Source organism: Cricetulus griseus, chromosome 3 (assembly GCF_003668045.3).
Source record: "Cricetulus griseus strain 17A/GY chromosome 3, alternate assembly CriGri-PICRH-1.0, whole genome shotgun sequence".
In the NCBI taxonomy this organism is placed as follows: Eukaryota; Metazoa; Chordata; class Mammalia; order Rodentia; family Cricetidae; genus Cricetulus; species Cricetulus griseus.
Window position 1 is genome coordinate 13,712,557 of NC_048596.1, and position 21,292 is coordinate 13,733,848.

Sequence of the window (21,292 nt, forward strand, 5' to 3'; positions counted from 1 at the left end):
GTCTCTGAGTGGGTGCCGTGAGCAGTCCCTCAGCCTCAGGTATTCCCAAGCAGGGCAGAGGAAGGTGGCCAACAGATAGCGTTTTTACACAGAAAAATCCTGACTCGGAAAACAAAACAACAACAACAACAACAAAAAGTAAAAGAAAAGAAATTAAAACAAACTAATTTTTCCTCAAATACTGTTTCCTTTTAAGGAACTGGGAAACCAGTGTCATCTTGTGCAAGAAATCACAACCTGGGATGGATGTGAGCCAGATGTCCTTCAATCCCATGAACTGGCACCAAATGTGTCTATCAAGTTCAAGTGCAGTGAGCGTGTGGACCATTGAGAGATGTAACGAGGACCATCATTTCAAGATGAGGTGGGGCCTTTGCCATTCCACAGCCACATGCGGTCTTCATTTGTGTTCACAACCGTCATCGGGCCTCTTTGATGAATTAAGTGGCTTCATACAATACCCACAAGCATGGCCACACACACACACACACACACACACACACACACACACACACACACACACACACACACACACTCACACACACACACACACACACTCACACACACACACACACACACACACACACTCACACACACACACTCACACACACACACACACGCACACGCACACGCGCGCGCGCACACACACACACACACACACACACACACACACACACACACGGCTTATTATAAGCTGTAACAGTATTCTGCATCTGTAATAAGTTTGGAGTGGCTACTCGCACATCAGATTCTCTTTGACTTCCCAAGTCCTCTGAGAGCTTGTCCCAACATGTTTAATTTTGCCAAGTTTGATTTGCTCAAATTCATACTTTTTTAAAATTCTCCACTCATATATTACATCCCCACCACCTTTTCCCCACCCCTCCCCCAGTCTTCTCCCCACCTTCCCTCTCTCCAGATCCACCGTCCCTCTGTCTCCCCTCAGAAAAGAGCAGGCTTCCTGCAAACACAGTGTAACATGCTACTATAATGCCAGACACATACTATCAAATCAAGGCTGAATGAGACAACACAGTAGGAGGAAAAGGGTCCCATGAATAGGCCAAAGAGTCAGTGACTGCCCCACTCTCACTGTGAACACCAAGATCCTCAGCCATAACATCTATGCAGGGGACCTAGGTCAGACTCCTACAGGCTCCCTGATCCCTGTGAGCCCCCACGAGTCCTGGTCAATTGATTCTGTAGGCCATGTTCTTGTGGTGTCCCGACCCCTCTTGTTCCTCTGGTCCTCCCTTCCCCTCTCCCCATAACTCCCTGAGCTCTGCCTAATGTTGTGCTATGGGACTCTGCATCTGCTCCCACGGGTTGCCAGATGAAGCCTCTCTGGTCTCTTTGATGAGGATTCGGTTGGGCTCAAGTCCCAGAACACTCGGCAGGCAGACACTCTGTGGCTGTGCTGGTGCCCCACCCCCTCCACTTGAGGCCTTGCCTGGTTACAGAAGATGGCTGGTTCAGTATCTGTGTTCCCCCATTACCTGGAGTCTCCGCTAGGGTTACACTTGCAGATTCCATGACGTTTCCCTTCTACTGGGTTTCCACCTCACCCCCAAGTGCCTCCCCAATTCCAGGTGTTTCTCTCAGTATTTACTTATTTCCCCACCACTTGATCCCTGCCATTCCCAACCCCACCCACTCCCAATCCACCAATGAAATCTATTCTATTTCCCCTTCCCAGGGGATCTTTGTGTCCTTCCTTAATCCTTCCTTGTTACTTAGCCTCTCTAGGCCTGTGAGCTGTAGCGTGATTGTCTTTTACTTTATAGCTAATATCCACTTACAAGTGAGCACATGCCATGTTTGTCTTTCTGGGTCTGGTTACCCCACTCAGGATTATTTTTTCAAGTTCCATCCATTTGCCTGCAGATTTCATGATGTCGTTGTTTTTTACAGCTGAGTAGTACTCCATTGTGTAAATGTACCACATTTTCTCCATCTATTCTTCAGTTGAGGGGCATCTAGGTTGCTTCCAGGTTCTGGCTATTGCAAATAAAACTGCTATGAGTACAGTTGAACAGATGTCCTTGTGATGGGATAGAATGCCCTGTAGCACAAATAATAAACACCCAGAGACAGATGGACATTGGGGTTCAAGCTGAAGATCAGAAAAGCAAAATAACCAGCTAGTAGTCTACCAGTGCTCAGACCAAAGGGACAGACTTCTCTCCAAATTTGATGTTGGCTATCGTCTTTCTGTACATTTCATTTATTATGTTTAGGTATGTCCCTTGTATCCCCGATCGCTCCAAACCTTTTTGTAGATGGAGTTTCTGTTCTACCTGGTCCCACAGCCAATTAGCCCCAAATAAACACACAGAGACATATATTAATTATAAACCGTTTGGCCGATGGCTCAGGCTTCTTACTGGCTAGCTCTTTTAATTATTAACCCATAACTATTAACCTATGTATTTCTACATGGCCTTATCTTACCAGAGAATGCCTGGCACATCCTGTTTTCCTGACAGTTACATGTCATCTTCCTGGTGGCTTCTCTCAGGCTTTGTCTCCCCAGAATTCCCTTCACCTGGTAGCATGGCCTATACTTTCTGCCTGGCTACTGGCCAATCAACCAATAAGAGAAACATATATACAGAAGGACATCCCCCATCAACTTTTATCAAGAAGGACGGCTAGATTTTTGTCAAAGGCTTTTTCAGCATCGAATGCGAAAATCACATTTTTTTTCTTTCAGTTTGTTTATATGATGGATTACAGTCACAGATTTTCGTATTTTGCACCATCCCTAAATCTCTGGGATGAAGCCTACTTGATCATGGTGGATGATCTTTTTGATATGTTCTTTAATTGGTTTGCAAGTATTTTATTGAGTATTTTTGCATCAGTGTTCATCAGGGAAATTGGTCTGTAATTCTCTCTTCCATGAATATTTGTGTGGTTTGGGTATCAGGGTGACTGTGACCTCATATAATGAATTTGGCAATGTTCCTTCTGTTTGGATATTTGTGGAATAATTTGAGGAGTATTGGTATTAGGTCTTCTTTGAAGTTCTGGTAAAATTCTGTGTTGAAACCATCTGGCCCAGGGTTTTGGTTTTGGTTTTTGGTTTTGGTTTTGGTTTTTTGTTTGTTTGTTTGTTTTTGGTTGAGAGATTTTTAATGATGGCTTCTATTTTGGGGGGGTTATAGGTCTATTTAACTTGTTTATCTGATCTTGATTTAACTTTGGTAAGAGGTATCTATCGAGACAATTGTCCACCTCTTTTAGAATCTCCAAATTTGTGGAGTGCAGGTTTTTGAAGTATGTCCTAATGATTCTCTGGATTTACTTGGTGTCTGTTATGATGTCCCCTTTTTGCTTCTGATTTTGTTAATTTGGATATTCTCTGTGCCCTTTAGCTAATTGATAAGGATATGTCAATGTTGTTGATTTTCTCAAAGAACCAATGCTTTGTTTCATTGATTCTTTGTATCGTTCTCTTTGTTTCTATTTTGTTGATTTCAGCCCTCAGTTTAATTATTTCCTGCTTTTTACTCTTCTTGGATGTGTTTGCTTCTTTCTGGTCTAGAGATTTCAGGTATGCTGTTAAGTTGCTGTTAACATGAGATCTCTGTGGTTTCTTTATGAAGGCACTTAGTGGTAAGAATTTGCTGTCAGCACTGCTTTCATGGTGTCCCGTAAGTTTGGGTATGCTGTACATCATTTTCATTGGATTCTAGGAAGTCTTTAGTTTTTTTTTCTTTCTGTCTTGACCCAGTAGTCAGTCATTCAGTAGAGGGTTCTTCAGTTTCCATGAGTTTGTAGGCTTTCTGTTGTTGATATCCAGCTTTACTCCATGGTGGTCCGATAGGACACAGGGGGTTATTTCAGTTTTCCTGTATTTCTTGAGACTTGTTTTGTGACCAAGTATGTGTTCAGTTTTAAAGAATGTTCCGTGAAATGCTGAAAAGATGCTATACTCTTTTGTGTTTGGGTGAAATGTTCTGTAGATAGCTGTTAGGTCCATTGATTCCTAAGGTCTGTTAGCTCCAATTTCTGTTTAGTTTTCATCTGAAGGACCTGTCCATTGGTGAGAGTGGGGCGTTAAAGCTGTGATTTAAACTTTAGTAATGTATCTTTTACAAATATGGGGGGGTCCTTGCATTTGGGGCATAGATGCTAAGAATTCAAATGTCATCTTAATGGATTTTCCCTTTGATTAATATGAAATGTTCTTCTCCATCTCTTTTTATTAATTTTGATTGGAAGTATATTTTGTTAGATATTAGATAGCTACACTATCTTGCTTGGAAAATCTTCCAATCCTTTACTATGATGTAATATGTCTTTGATGTTGAGGTATCTTTCTTGTATGCAGCAGAAGGATGGATGCTGTTTTTATATCCATTCTGTTAGCCTGTGTCTTTTTAAATTTTTTAAATTTTTGTGTTTAATTTTTTAATTGGGAGATTAAGTCCATTGATATTGAGAGATATTAATGATGAATGATTGTTTATTCCTGTTATTTTGTTGCTGTTGTTGTTGTTGGTGGTGGTGGTGGTGGTGGTGTGTGTGTGTGTGTGTGTGTGTGTGTGTGTTTCCCCCCTTTAGGTTTTGCTGGTGTTAGATTATTATGTTTTTGTGTGTGTGGTTAACTTCCTTGGATTGAAGTTTTCCTTCTAGTATATTCTGTAGGGCTAGGTTTGTGGATAGATATTGTTTAAACTTAACTTTTTCATATAATATCTTTTCTCCATCTATGATAATTGAAAGTTTTGCTGAACTGGCATCCATGATTCTCTTATAGTCTGTGAGACATCGGTCCAGGCCCTTCTAGCTTTTAGACTCTCCATTGAGAAGTTGGGTATAATTCTAATAGGTCTGCCTTTATATGCTACTTTGCCTTTTCCACTTGCAGCTTTTAGTATTTTCCCTTTGTTCTGTATGTTAATGTTTTGACTATTATGTGGCTTGGGAACTTGATTTTCTGATCCAATCTATTTGGTGTTCTGTAAGATTCTTGTACCTCTGTAGGCATGTCCTTCTATGATTTTGTTAAATATATTTTCTAGGTTTTTGAGCTAGGATTTTTCTCCTTCCTCTACCCATATTATTCTTATGTTTGGTCTTTTCATAGTGACCCAGATTTCCTAGATGTTTTGTGTTAATAGTTTTGAGATTTAACATTTTCTTTGACTGCTTAATCTATTTCTTCTATCATATCTTCAACACCTAAGGTTGTTTCTTCCATCTTTTGTATTTGTTGGTGATGCTTGCATCTGTAGTTTCTGTCCACTTACCCAGATATTCCATTTCCAGAATTTCCTGTTTGTGTTTTCTTTATTGATTCTATTTCAGTTTTCATGTTTTTAGTAGATCCCTTCACCCCCACCCCCAGCTTTCTTGGCATTCTTTAAGGAATTTATTTCCTCCAAATTTTTGACTGTCTTTTCCTCAATTTCTTTCAGAGTTTTTCATTTCCTCTTCAAGGACTTCTACCTTCTTCATAAAGTTGTTTTTAAGATCTTTTGCTCGTGTTTCAGCTGTGTTGGAATATTTAGGCCTTGCTGTAGTAGGATAGCTAGAGTCTGTTGATGCCATGTTACCCTGTCTATTGTCGATTGTATTCTTACACTGGCATCTAGATATCTGTGTTTGGGATGATTATAGGTCTAGGTCCAGATTTCTGAATTTTTCTTTGTTGGATATGTGTATTTCTCCTTGGTTTCTGTTTCTTCTTTGGTCTTCTAGTCTTTGTGGCCTGGATTTCTGGCAGCTGTTGTGACCTCTGATCAAGTTGGGAGCTGGCTTCTATGGGTTAGCTTGGCCTTTGGTGCAGCATGAGTCTCTTTTCTTCTGACTGCCCAGAAATCCCCTGGGGCTAGACGCAGGGCCTGGCCTTGGGGCTAGTGATGAGGTAGGAGGGGAGATGGGTGAAATGGGTCTTTGAGAACAGAGTCCAGGGAGTGGGGCAGTTCAGCTGACAGAAGGGTCACTTGCCTGTTCTCTGACTGCTGTGACCTTCAAATTAATGTTTCTAAATGTTACTATCATACAAAAAGAACCCCAGTGACCTTTTGATCCCATTTCTTTGGTACTCTGCTAAAGTCTCTAAAATAAGGCTCTGTTGACTATAGGAAGCTTGCAGAGTGCAGCAGCACACAGTCAGACATGTTGCCCGTGCCAGCACCCACACAGAATGGAATCAGGGGAGTTACCCATTCCAAAAGAAATGTGTCACAGGGAACAAATAGTGATAGTTGACAGTGGGTGTTTGCTGCAGCGTTCAGATTCTCACAGTGCCACCGGGCTGACCATTTTCAGTGAAGATCAGCGATGCTGGGGAGGTATACTCTCGAAATGGCAATTTTTGAAAAACCACCTTAGGTAACATGTAGAGCCAGAAAAGAAACTGAAAAAGAAAGCCAACCATTCAAACCAGAAGCATCTAAGAGTTCTGATTAGCACATTTTCTCTCTCAAGGTCGTTATCAAAGGGCCCAGTGAATAGATAATCTGTCTCCAGCCATTGGTCACACACTGCCCTCAACAGAGCAGGTGATGTCTACCAGAGCTACTACATTGGTACAGGCACCTGCTTTATCAAACCCACCCTTTCTTCCTGTGAGTCCCTCGAATGTTCCACTGCATTTCTGAATGTTGACTGGTGTGACTTTCCTATAGACTAATGAAGTGAGGGACACCGAAGAGGACTGCCATGACCCAGATGCACTCAGCCACACATCCAAACACAACCCAGGAAGCCTCTGATTTAATGCCATAAATCTCCAAATCCACTTTGATAACCATATCTCGGGCTGAAAGTAGACATATGACAAACCTCAAGATGGACTTGGGTCACCAGACATGGCAGAGGTAGCTGGATTCTGACCATGCATGTGCTTATTTCAGCTCCTAGTGTTTGGTTTTGTTTTAATTTGATTTAGTTGCCGACATTTGAAATTTGAGATATTTCTTACAAATATTCAGATGATGGTATTTTAGAACCAAAATTCTTGCATGTTAGCAACTCTCTTGACTGGAACTAAGTGGAACCTGTCACCTTTACAAGAGAAGGACACTCTCCTATTGGTTACACACACACACACACACACACACACACACACACACACACACACACGCACACACACACACACACACGCTCGCGCGCGCGCACACACACGCACACGCGCACGCGCACGTGCACGTGCACACGCACATGCACACGCACACCTGCCCCCAGCCCCCAAAGCACTCAAGTCTACAGTTTCCGCTCCACACATTAACTTTGGGTCTTCTCAATAATCTCCACTTCATTTTAAACTACACAGAACTTGTCCCTTTATGGCATATTATTTAAAACCTGTTTCTTGGCCCTTTCCTTCTCGTGTGTTTTATGACACAACACCTCCCCATCTCACACCGATACCAAGAACTCCACCCATAATTGGTGTCCGGTACTCCATTTGCTTTACTGTCTCCCTTATCTCCAGGTCGGTCAAGCTTCCTCTAGAGGATGGGTCATTCGTCAATGAAACAGATGTGCTTTTCCCCACCTCCATGGGCAAGGACCTCATTTATGGTCCCGTGATGCCACTGTCCGCCATTGCAGGCCTCGTGGGAGAAGAGGCGGAGACATTCAGGGTAATTGTCTTGCTTGCTCCAAGGTGGCATTCTTGGAAGTAAGGTCTCATTTGATTGTGAGACAGCTGGGGACAGAGGATCACCCAATTATTACAGCCTAACCTAAGAAGCAATAAGTCTGGAAGACCAGGAGGATGGTGGCAGGCACCTGGTACCCAGATGGGATCCACAGTTTGGTTGAAGGACTGGAAATCATCCGAGGAGAGGTGCAGGGTGGGAGCTGGCAAGTAGACTCCCTGTCTGGCAGGGGTAGAGATGCAAATGAGTGTAGCTCTCACCGGGGGCAGCTGGGAGCAAAGGCGAGGGGCTGGTGACTAGCCTGAGAAAGTCTAGGTGATGAGGACAGGGATGGAGAAGAGTGAATGGGGAGTCTGCAAGAAGACACGTCTCTGAGTACAAGCAAGTCCGGAGGGGGGGGGGACACGGTGGGAGGATTTTAAAATGAGAAAATTTGTCACCAGCTTCACACCCATTTCCCTCCCCTCACTTGCTTTCCACACATTTATATCAAGTTCCTTCCTATCAAGAGGAAACAGACTAACAAGAAAGCAAAAAGAGACATTAACGCATTATACAGAGTGACAATTGTGACAGCAGGGTGAGGTGGCTAGGAAGGGATTGCCATACAGTCCTCTTCTGAGAGAGGGAGAGAGAGAGAGAGAGAGAGAGAGAGAGAGAGAGAGAGAGAAAGAGAGAGAGAGGGAGGGAGAGAGAGAGAGAGAGAGAGAGAGAGAGAGAGAGAGAGAGAGAGAGAGAGAAAGCACAGGGAGCCATCCTGTTACTTTGCTTCAAGTGCAAAGGACAGCATGTCCAGAGGCCCGGGGAGAGACAGTGTGGCATGTTTGAGAAAGTCACAGTGCAAGGCATTTGGGATAAAGACGAGAAGCACCAGTCCTCTGGTCCACAAGGGCCTGTACACTTATGTCCCACGAAACTAAGCAGAGGATGAAGATGGTGGCTGTATGCCCAAGTGAAACAGCTCTGCCAAAAAATGAAGCTATGGGTGTTAGAAGTAACTCACAGTGAAAACCTAGATTTTCAGAAAATGCCTGTGGCAGGCAGATGAGAGGAAAGATCCATGTACATAGTATTTCCTCTAATGAATGGCAGTAATTTACTTTTGTAAATAAGGAAACATGGCCAATTCTTGTCTAGTCCAGGATCTAGCCTTGGAAAATGCGCCACCCTCATCAGCCACAAGGGGGCAGAAAACTAAAGAGCAAGGCATCAGTTGTTTGGTGCCTGTATCAGTCCAATCTCCTTCCCTCCCTCCCTCCCTCCCTCCCTCCCTCCCTCCCTCCCTCCCTCTCTTTCTTCCCCTCTCTTCCTCTCCCTCTCCCACTACAGTAACTGTGTAGAGTCCTAATATCTCACACTTCACACTAAATAATGGGTCCAACATAAAAACATTTAAAATCCAGGCAGCTGTGCTTTGCCTTTGGAAGATGCGATGAAACACCTCATTTAAATTGAAACACGTCATTTAAATGCCTTTGTGTAGAGAGCTTCAGTGTGAGTCCTGGAGGGCGGCCCCACGTACCTGTCAGCCCAGTGTAGCTGGGGGTGCAGCAGTGTGCACCTGGCAGCCCAGTGTAGGGGCCTAATCAGGAGCTCTAGCTTCTAGCGTCAGTGAGAGTCCTGGTCTGGAGAAGTAAGGTGAAGGGGGATAAGACACCCACTGTTGACCTCTAGCCTCTGAGAGCGCCCATCTACACACACACACACACACACACAGAGAGAGAGAGAGAGAGAGAGAGAGAGAGAGAGAAGTGAATGCCTAGACTTGGAGCTGCAGTGTTAAACAAGGTTCATAAACTAAGTAGCTTCATTTCCTGGGGCCTTCTTCTCAGTGTGTTCTCACCATTCCTGAAAGTAAAAATTTAATGTTGTAGTGTTAAAACTCTATGTCATACAGATGGCACATTACAGAGTTTAACTTAGAATCTAATATCCCGGGAGTTTGCCCTTTCGTCATACATACATACATACATACATACATACATTAAGAAAAATAGATAAAACATTGACTAGTGATTGTCCAGTACTTACATACATACATACAGTGAGAAAAATAAAGCATTGATTAGTGATTGTCCAATACATACTACATACATGCATAAATATATACAGTGATGAAAATAGATAAAGCGTTGATTAGTGGTTGTCCAATACATACATACATACAGTGAGGAAAAGAGATAAAGTGTTGATTAGTTTTTGTCCAGTGCATGGAAATACGGGGAGAGATTATGCCTTGATTTCCTTCCTTCCTTTGAATGTCATTTCTTTGTTTTCTTAAATATTTTGAATTTTTATTCAGTTTACGTCATGTGTGTGAGTGTTTTGTCTGCATGTATATCTGCTCCATGTGCATGCCGAGTACTTAAGGAGGCCAAAAGAGGGCCTGGAAGTGGACTTACAGACGGCTGTGAGCTGCCGTGTGGGTGCTGGGAATTGAGCCAGCTCCTCTGGAAAAGGCAGTCAGTGCTCTTAACTGCCGAGCCATCTCTCCAGCCTCGAGGACATTGTTATTTCTTGTGACCTGGGTACTAATGGCAAAGAAATCAATGATGACCTGATCAATGCAAGAGTCTCGGATATCAGTAGGCTGGGGATTTTTACAAGATCACAGGCATTAAATAATCCCACTTGGTTGTGGCTACTGCTAGCACAGCACATCATAGGCCTTTAAATAGGCCTGAATCACACTACGCATGTTGCTCCAGACACTGGAAACTTATCCAGTTGTGTGTGGGGTAAATCAAAAGCAGCCATTATCTGGGTAGAAACCCCATCCAACATAATGAATTTAAACTCAAGAGTCCTGTTTCCTTGTTCCATCTAACCCCTCCCTTAGCAGAATTCAGTAAATAACAATCTCTTTGATAAGCTCAAATATTCTTCAGCATATCTGTGATCTTCCAACTTTTAGTTCAGTACAAGTTGGAGTCCAGTTTTCCATTTTGGCCTTGAAGTGATCAGAGTGTTGGAAGTATGATCCCACAGGGCTAGAAAAGGAGGCTGAGTTGGCCGATGTTTCTAGACATAATTACAACACATCCGCTTCTCTTAAAAGGCAGAATCCAAAATCAGGACGTCTACTCATAAAGTCCATGCGCCCCCACATTTATTCTTCAATAACCAGGTACATTATTAAAGAAAGTAATACAAAGTTAAATGTATAAAACATGAAAAAAAAGTATCAATTGTAGTTTAAATTTCCGCAGCCAGAAAATTTCCACATCTTAATCCTCACAACTGTCTGGTAAACAGATCCACTGGTATTGGGGGAGCCAAACTGCTGGCACTTGTTTTGGAGAGTTTGGGAGAGATGTCTTTTTAATTTTGCAAACTGGACATGGGTGTGCTTTGCCAGCATTGAGGAAACAGAAGTAGATGGATCAAAAGTTCTAAGCTAGCCTGGGCTACACAATGAGATCCTATCTCAAAAATTTTTTGAAAAAATTAAGTACACCTAGCTGTGATTTAGACTGTCAGATGCCCTCAGAATGCCTCAAGAGGGTTTAAATACCAGGCTTCAATGAGTGTCTCTTAGTGAGGCCCCACAGAAAAGCCATTAATTGGCAACAGCTTAACCCCATTGTTTGGTGACTGGGTGGTGTCCTTTTGGCGAGTGGCGATTATTCAGGCTTTTGTTTCCTAACTCTCCAAGTCTATGAAGACACGGAATAAATCAATCATACAGTTAAAGCCACCTCCTCCTTTAAAATATCATCGAGATGCATCTTCTGTCTGACCACTGCCTTGGTCAGATTTCAGGTCCACCAGAACAGTGTCTGTCTCTCTCTACTCTCCTCACTCAGCCGAGAGGAACTTTATCATCACTGTTCCTGTAGCCCATATGCCTGTCTTCAGCATCAATAGTCTGCTCTCTTGTAGTAACTCACGTTCACGCTCCCGGCATCTGTCTGGACCTGACAGCTAATGTGGGTTTGTACATCAGAGGTGGAGTGCTAACTGAGGAAAGAAGCAGAGACAAGTGACAGAGTCGGGAGGGCACCCTGTGAACACTGGCATCAGCCCCAAGTTTATTACTCCAAGCTCTTATGTACCCCAACCAACTTTCGTTGAGTCTTCAGCCTTTTCCAGATACTGTTCCAAGCATCCACACTCGGTAGTGAACGACAGAGGAAACTCCCTTCCCTTATGGAGCTTACCTACCAATTAGGGAAAAGAGAATAAAAGAGAAGTTGCAAAGTTGAATGTGGAGATGTGCAGAGAAACCTGATAAAGGAAAATGAAGTGGGGACAGGCGCTACAGCTGGGATTCCCGTGCAGCTGGGATTCCCGTGCAGCTGGGATTCCCGTGCAGCTGGGATTCCCGTGCAGCTGGGATTCCCGTGCAGCTGGGATTCCCGTACAGCTGGGATTCCTGGCTTCCACAGGCACAGAAGTCTTCCACGCTCAACTCCTTGCCGTGCCAGTCACCTTCCTAATAAATACTCAACTGTTTGATAATAGATAACACATTGCTCTTTTAATTTATGAAATATTTGTAGATTCAAGGTAATGACATCTCAACTGACATAGGTTGCTAATGTTACATATTCCAACATATGTGCACTGGCTATTGGTTATATGGCAGCCAGTGTGTCCAGTCTAGTTTCTTCTCAATGAGACAGTCATGAAGAGAAGAAACAGTGAAGAGCAGAATCAGAGGGCGTTGGGGCCCATAAAAGTGCGTCAGCTTCGTCTTGACTTAAGGTCAGAGAGTTCCAGCCCATTATTGTTCTTTCAAGGTCAAACAACAGAACGATTGGCCTAAGGTGTGGCTAGTGTGAGTCTTGCGTTGACAACAGGACATCTGGTCTAAAGTGTAGCTAATGGATGTCTCACCTTGGCAACAGGATATTTGGTTTAGGATGTGGTTACTTGATGTTTTGGTTATTGAGAAGGTAATTATACTTGCTTGTTCTTTGTATCTTGATAAAGAAGTCTTTTGCCCTCCCGCCTTTTGATTGATGTTAGATGAATGAGCACCTGAATAAGTAGGGAATAAACACAGAGCTCCTTTTTGTTGCTTTGGTTTTTTGAGACAGACTTTCTCTGCGTAGCTCTGGCTATCCTGGACTTACTCTGCAGATCAGGCTGGCCTCACTGGAACTCAGAGATTTGCCTGACTTTGCCTTTGCTGGAATTAAAAGTGTGTACCACCACTGTGTAAACACAGGTACACATACATACACATGCACAACACACACTCATACTCACCCACTTATACACACACATGCACACAGCCACACAATGTACAGGCACACATTGGCATACACATGCACACAAGTGCACACTCACACACACACACACACACACACACACACACACACACACACACACGTTAAACAGAAAGGAGTGGGGTAGGGATGAGGCTCAGGGGTAGAATGTTTGTGTATCTCAGAAGAGCCCCCAGCACTGCAAAAAGAAAAAGGAAGGAAGAAGGAAGGAAAGAAAGGAAGGAAGGAAGGAAGGAAGGATAGAAGGAAGGAATGGAGACATGGGGGAAGGGAGAGAGGAAGAGAGAAAGGAAGAGAGAGGGAGGGAAAGATGGAGAGAGGGAAACAAAAGGGGGAGAGAGAGGGAAGAGGGAAGAAGGGAGGGAGAGCAGGAGAGCGAGAGAAATGAAAGCCATATTCTAATATCTGAATTTAAAGTCTGGTGCTGCAGGCAGTATTTCTGCATGGCTGTCAAAACCACCTTGGTCTTCAGGGAATCTATTCAAGGCTTACTAAGAGGAGGCCTTGGAGTCTGGCCCTGCTGACAAGGGACAGCCTCTCCTTGCTGAGCTTAAGTGCTAAAGGCTGTGGGAGAACAGTTAACATCACCATCTAAAGCAAGCCTGAACAAATTATGGCCTATTTTTGTGATCCAAATCTGAAATAAGTTTTTACACCTTTAAGGGTTATGAAAAAGAAAGCAAGGGCACATGACTCAATCTGTGTTCCACAAAACCTGAAATACCCATTCCCTATTATTCTATAGGGAAAAAAAAAACACACTTGCTTTAAACTTGGTTCAAACTGTTTTCAGTGCCCAAGTCAACTTCTACTCCAGTTCTGCTGACTGTGCGCATTTGCTCCTCTATGAAATCAAAGGGAACATGGAATGATCATGAGCCGTATTAGAGGAGCCACGTAGTCAAGCCAAAGGTCCTCTCTTTGCCTTTGAAGGCCAGTCAAGTGCAAGCCCCAAGCTGACCTCTGACATTAGTGACCCTTGCAAGACCAGAAGACGGGATAGTAATGACAATCCTTCCTGAAAAGGGGGTGTTTGTAGCCAACCAAGGACTGAAGGTGCCAAAGAGGCTGCTAAGAAACAGTCAGTGGGGTGCTAATCACGATTCCCCCCAAAGTCTTGGAAAGAGAATTCTGAATGCATTAGCAGGAAGCCTTAAGTGCTTATAGTGAAATCAAATGCCCAGAGGAAAATGGAGACAGGACTGACTCTGATGTTAAAAATGAAAGGCCAACACATTCACAGCAGCTGCTCACTCTGGTTTCTGGTGGCAGTTGTGGTGGGGGGTATTTCTGTGAGTCTTGACCATGACTGACGTCTTAATCTGTAAATGCTGTTCTCTCCCCAAAGCCGAAAGATGACATATATCCTTTGCTTCACCCAACTATGCATTGCTGGACCGCATCAAGCGACCTGTACATTGGGTGTGAAGAGGGCCATCTTCTGATGGTTAACTCAGAGACCCTGAAGGTGACTGTGCTGCAGAAGATGGAGGAGCTGCCACTAACGGGTAAGGAACCACTCTGCCAATATTCCAGTCAGCCATGGGGTCAGCCTAATGGGTAAGGAACCGCTCTGCCCATAGCCCAGTACAGCCATGGGGTCAGACTAATGGGTAAGGAACCGCTCTGCCCATTGTCCAGTACAGCCATGGGGTCAGCCTAACGGGTAAGAAAGTGCTCTGCCCATAGTCCAGTCAGCCATGGGGTCAGCCTTGCATACCCTTCAAGATGGTGTTTTGTGTAACAAGTCTCTCTGTTCTGCCAGCCTGCTCCCAAATAAACAGAGACTTCTAATTAATTATTAAAGTTCAGCCTATAACTTAGTCTTGTTCCTAACTACCTCTTATAACTTAACCCACTTATACTAATCTATGTCCTATCATGTGACACTACTGCTTTTCCATCTTACACCCCCTGTTTCCTCTCCAAGTCGACAGGCTTCTCCTGTGTGCCTAGATTCCTCCTCCTACTTCCTCTCTTTCCCGGGAAGTCCCGCCTATACCTCCTGACTAGCTATTGGCCATTCATCTCCTTATTAAACCAATCACAGCAGTGTATCAATCACAGTCACAGTGCACAACTATCCCACACTTTCCCTTCTTAGAGACATCCTGAGGCCTCCTTCAGTTTGATCCTCTTTACCAAGTCCCGAGGAGTGGATGGAGGTGGCATGGGGGGAGGGGAGGGGGGAGAGGAAGGAGAGGGAACTGGGGTGTGATGGGGGACGTCCTTCTGTATATATGTTTCTCTTACTGGTTGAGAAAGAAAACACAGTTTGGCCAGTAGAGGCAGAAAGGTAGGTGGATCTAGGAGATGAGGAGAATTCTGGGAAAGGCAGGCAGAGGGAGACCACAAGGGGAAGCCATGTAGAGACTGGGAGAATAGGACGTGCCAGGCCTTCTCTGGTAAGATAAGGCCATATAGAAGTACATAGATTAGTAGTTATGGGTTAATAATTAAGACAGAGCTAGCCAATAAGAAGCCCTAGCCATCGGCCAACAGCTTTATAATTATTATAGTATCTCTGTGTGTTCATTTGGGGCTGAAGTGGTAGGACCTGGAGGGACAAGAGCCTCCAGACACAGGGATTGGTGTGTAAAATATGATTGTTCTTAATTTAAAATTTAAAAATTAACTTTTAACAAAAAGAGCAAGCCTCTGTCAGCTCAGTTCATCTTCAGATCGTTCCACGTAAACCTGTTCAAGCTTCTCATTGCTTGCCCTTTTGCTGCTTTTGAGGTTACCTTTGTCAGAGATGTCCATTTCCCTCCTGCCTACTCAGTTCTTGTGGTCCCTTCCCCAGCCCCACCCTAACCTTCCAGCTCACACTGGAACACCCTGGGCTCTACAACTCAACTGGAGCCTCACCCTGGGCTGTCACAATTGCCCCAAGCCTCTCTTCCCTCTTGGCCATCAGCTGACTGAGGCCACTGAGAGGCTTGTGTCACTCTTTAATCCCATTACAGAATCAATTGCAGAGTGAATTGTAAAGCAACGTTTTTTCCTTCTGGATACCCATCATACTTCTCCTGTACTTTATGCCTCAGGCTTAATCACGTTGCCTTAGACATTGTTCACAATTCCTTTCCTGCACGCTCTTATTTACGGTGCATCATCAATGCATTCAAACATGTATTTATCACCTGGTGTGGTGGCTCAATAGACTGTAATCCCAGCACTCAGGAGGCAGAGGCAGGTGGATTATGAGTTTGAAATCAGCCCATACTACCAAAAAAAAAAAAAAAGCACAAAAACAACACTTTTTTGAAAACAAATACGTGTTTTTCAAGTGCCATTATAATACCAGGGGACAGTACCTATAACACAAGTACATAGGAACATCAGTATTAAAGACAGGTTGACAAATAACAATAGCCAGGCGAGTAAGAGTGTAAATACTTTCCCCCAAGTGGGGTGTAGATCACTGGCAACTGTGCACTCACAGATTTAATTTAGCCACAGTTCAGGCAGGAAGGGGATCCTCAGAGTAGGTGGCTGTAAGCAGCAGGCCCCTAGGCCAGACCTTAAGACTCCAGTGACAACTAGGTTGCAGAGGGGACTGCTGGGAGCTGGGCGGTAACAGAAGGAAGGGACATATTTCCCAGCAGCCAACATCATCAGACATGGTCTATGCGAATGAACATTTGACAGATGCCATCTGAGTCCTTGTAATCACTATATTTTCCTATATAAACTGGCAACATGGTTTAGTTATTTCCTCCCCAAAGACAACATTTTATTTTATTATATAATAAATGTTCTTCCAGAACTTTCCCCTAATGTGCTTTATTTATTGAAATAATGTACATTCCATAAAACACACAAATCTTTTTAAAATTAATTAATTTAATTTCATTCTACATTCCAACCACAGTTCTCCCTCCTACCCCACTCCCAGTCCACCCCCCATCCACTCCTCCAATGGGTGAGGGCTCCCATGAGGAGTCAACAAAGTCTGGCACATTAAGTTGGGACAGGACCAAGTCCCTTCTCCCTGCATTAAGGCTGAGTGTGGCAACCATTCATAGGGAACAGGCTCCAAAGAGCTAGCTCATGCACCAGGAATAGATCCTGGCCCTACTGTCAGGAACCCATCAGATAAACCAAGCTACACAACTGTCTCCCACATACAGAGGGCCTAGTTCAGTCCCATTGAGGCTCCATAGTTGTAGGTCTAGAGTTCATGCGTTTCCACAAGCTTGGTTCAGCTGTCTCTGTAGATGTCTCCATCATGATCTTGACCACCCTGGCTCATAAATTCCCTCATCCTCTCTTCCACTGGATTCCCGGAGCTTGGCCTGGTGCTTGGTTGTGGATCTCTGCATCTGGTTCCATCAGTTACTGGATGAGGGCTCTATGATGACAGTTGGGGTAGTCATCAATCTGATTATAGGGGTAGGCCAGTTTACACAACCTTTCCACTATTGCTAGTAGTCTTAGCTGGGGTCAACCTTGAGGATTCTTGGGAATTTCCCTAGCACCAGGTTTCTCCCTAATCCCATAGTGGCTCTCTTATTAAGATAGCTCTTTCATTGCTCTCCCACCTCATCCCTACCCTGACCTCAACCATCCCTTTCCCTGATGTTCTCATATCCCCTCCCCTCCCCTTTATCACCCCCTCTTGGCCCCAGTTTACCCATCTAATTTCACTTCCCAGGGGGAATCTGTGTGTCCTTCTTGGGGTCCTTCTTGTTACCTAGCTTCTCTGGAGCTGTGGATTGTAGTCTGGTTATTCTTTGCTTTACATCTAATATCCACTTATGAGTGAGTACATACCATGTTTGTCTTTCTGAGTCTGGGTTACTTAATTCAGGAAGCTTTTTTTTTTTTCTAGTTCTATCCATTTGCCTGCAAATTTCATGATGTCATTGTTTCTTACAACTAAGTAATATTCTATTATGCTAAAATACCACATTTTCTTTATCCATTCTTCAGTTGAGGGGCATCTAGGTTGGTTCCAGATTCTGGTTATTATGAATAATGCTGCTATGAACATTGTTGAGCAAGTGTCCTTGTGGTATGATTGAACATAGTTGGGGTATATGCCCAAGAGTGGTATCATTGGGTCTTGAGGTAGATTGATTCCCAATTTTCTTAGAAACTGCCATACTAATTTCCAAAATGGCTGTACAAGTTAGCACTCCCACCAGGAGTGGAGGAGTGTTCCCCTGACTCTACATCCTCTACAATATAAACTGTCCTCAGTATTTTTGATCTTAGCCATTCTGGCAGGTGTAAGTTGGAATCACAGAGTCATTTTGATTTGCATTTCCCTGATGATTCTTCTTCTCTAACCCATTTTTTTAATTGGATTATTTTGTATTTTGATATCTAGTTTCTTGAGTTATCTATATATTTTGGAGATCAGCCCTCTGTCATATGTGGGGTTGGTGAAGATCTTTCCCCATTCTGTAGGCTGCCATTTTGTCTTGTTGACTGTGTCCTTTGCCTTACAGAAGCTTCTCAGTTTCAGGAGGTCCCATTTATTGATTTTCGATCTCAGTGTCTGTGCTACTGGTGTTATACTTAGGAATTAGTCTCCTGTGCCAGTGTGTTCAAGGCTTCATCCCATTTTCTCCTCTATCAGGTTTGGATTTGAGTTTTGTGCAAGGTGATAGATAAGCATCTATTTGCAATCTTCTACATGTTGACATCCAGTTATGCAAGTACCATTCCTTTTTCCATTGTATCCTTTTGGCTTCTTTGTCAAAAATCAGGTGTTCATGGGTGTGTGGATTAATGTCAGGGTCTTCGATTCCATTAGTCCACCTGTCTGTTTTTATGCCAGTACCAAGCTGTTTTCATTACTGTAGCTCTATAGTAGGGTTTGAAATCAGAGATGGCGATGTCTGTGGAAGTTCCTTTATTTTACAAGATTGTTTTAGCTATTCTGTTGTGTTTTTTTTATGTGAAGCTGAGTATTGTTCTCTTAAGATATGTGAAGAATTGTATTGGGATTTTGATGTAGATTGCATTAATCTGTAGATTACTTTTGGTTAGATTTCCATTTTTATTATGTTGATCCTACCTATCCAAGAGCATGGGAGATCTTTCCATCTTCTGATATCTTCTTCAGTTTCTTTCTTTAGAGACTTAAAGTTCTTATCATACAGGTCTCCCACTTATTGGTTAGAGTTACCCCAAGATATTTTATATTTGTGGCTATTATAAAGGGTGATGTTTCTCTGATTTCTTTCTTGGCCCATTTATCATCTGCGTATAGTAGGGCTACTGATTTTTTTAGTTAATATTGTATCCTGCCACTTTGCTTAAGGTGTCTATCAGCTGTATGAGTTCCCAGGTAGAGTTTTTTTTGGGGGGGGAGTCACTTACGTATACTATCAAGTCATCTGCAAATAACAATAGTTTTACTTCTTCCTTTTCAATTTGTATCCCTTTGATCTCCTTTTGTTGTCTTATTGCTCCAGTTAGAACTTTGAGTAGTATATTGAATCGATATGAAAAGAGTGGACAACCTTGTCTTGTTCCTGATTTTGGTGGAATTGATTTGAATTTCTATCAATTTAGTATGATGCTGGCTGTTGGCTTGCTGTAAATTGCTTTTACTATGTTTAGATATGTTCCTTGTATCCCTGATCTCTCTAAGACCTTTATCATAAAGGGGTGTTGGATTTTGTCAATGGCTGTTTCAGAAATCTATTAAGATGATCATGTTTCAGTTTGTTTATATGGAAAACACACAAATCTTAAGCATACAGCCCAATAATGGTTTTGATTTCATGAGTCTTTGCCACCAGCCTTTCCCAATCTCTTGTTTGCTAGAGTTCTCTAATGTGAGTCCACAGGTCAGTGCTCTAGACCCCCAACACAACTTGTTTGTCATCCCACACAGCCCTCACTGCTCATTATGCTACTGTTCTCTTAATTACGTCATCTAATTTCTTGTTTCTTCTTTCCCTGAAGATGAAGCCCAGCTCATCAGTCCGCTCATACTGGTGTATCAGAAGGATGGCATGCTCGCTTCTGGAATTGTAATGTATTCTATTCCTCAGAATTCCTCCATTTCATGAAAAAGTAGAGCCCCTTTGCTGCCACTATGTTTATGAGACACATTTTGGCATGATGGGTTCTTTCAGATTAGCAATTACAGTTGTTTCCTTGTTGAATTTTAAGATAAAAAAAATGGCTAGGAAAACTTTCCATTATGTGGAAACAGAGAAGACGAGTAACGAATGATCATGTCTGTGTTGTTGCAGATAAACAAAATCGGGCTTTAAAACTCTTCTGCTGTCCCTCCCACCCAGGGAAAAAAAAGCCACCCATTCTCTGCAGCCCAGACTGTGTCTGTTTCTACAGTAATGAATTGGGTTGTCAGATATGAGCTTAAGTCTTTTGTCTGTTAGAGCTGATAATGAGACTCAGTGTTACTAAACTCTGCTTGCTTGAGCAGATGGAGTTAACCACAGTTCCAGGCACCATGCAAGTGTATTATTAATCCTCACAGCTGCGTCAACTAGAAATTTGACACGCTCCTTATACAGGTGAAAGTACCACGTCTCGTAGCAGTCACCAGAAAGTGAACCTGGGATGAAAACCCAAGAACTACACTTTTATTTACAAGAATGCAGAGTCCCAGGAAGTTTTAAATGGGGGAAGATCACATGTTTCCATGTAGTTGTAGTCAGCGTCATCGAGGTCAAGATTGGTGACAGCATCACATTGACATCTCAGGTCTAGTTGAAGCTGCCCCTAGTCCAGTGTTAGCTTTGTCTGTTTCACTGCCACAGGCCACCTTGAGGCCAGTGAGGCAATGGCATTAGGATGAAAGATTTGGTTCCACCAAGCACAAGCCACCTTGAGTCTCTGTGCTTGCACGCCACTTCTATTTCCCTTCCTGGAGCTTTCAACAGAAAATTGCCTGCCATGTTCTGCATTTAGCCTGCATTTGTGACTTTTAAGGTTCTTATCTTCTTCAAGATCACTCACTGCCTTTGTTCTGATGAGGGGTGGAGAATGATAATGAGCTTGAGGAAAGCAGCTTGCATCTTTCCCCACCTAAGCCACAGCCATATGAAGTCACAACTCTTAAGTGCCTGTGTTAGTTACAACGAGGTTCAATCTAGAGAACAATGGCTACCTTTCCCTCCAAGCCTCCCAACTATTGCAGAAATCACTCACATTCCTCTTGAAATCATTCGCTTAAGTCTATTTATCCACAACTGGTTGACCAGCCATATTATTGAACACCTGCCATGTTCTAGCACTGTATCAGGGACTGGAGAGGAGGACCTAAAGCAAATAAAAAGCACACTTCTACCTTTGTGTCACAGAGGTGCTTTAAAAAAAATGTGCATAGTAACGAGGACTGCCCTTTGAAATGAGGAGAATTAACACACAAGCCATACAAACTCTGTCTCGGTAGTCCTACCCTCTGCACAGTGACAAATATGGTTAAAAAGTAATCCGAATTAAAGGTGA

The 21,292-nt window shown here is 43.2% G+C and overlaps 1 protein-coding gene across 1 annotated transcript in view; it reads left to right on the plus strand.

Annotated features, from left to right (window-relative positions):
* Cfap43 (cilia and flagella associated protein 43) overlaps positions 1-21,292 on the plus strand; it is a 108,002-nt gene that overhangs the window by 19,612 nt on the left and 67,098 nt on the right. The window contains exons 4-7 of the mRNA XM_027407056.2: positions 197-364; positions 7,451-7,601; positions 14,202-14,361; positions 19,778-19,845. Of these exons, the coding sequence (XP_027262857.1) occupies positions 197-364; positions 7,451-7,601; positions 14,202-14,361; positions 19,778-19,845 (547 nt within the window). The remainder of the gene's footprint in view (positions 1-196; positions 365-7,450; positions 7,602-14,201; positions 14,362-19,777; positions 19,846-21,292) is intronic.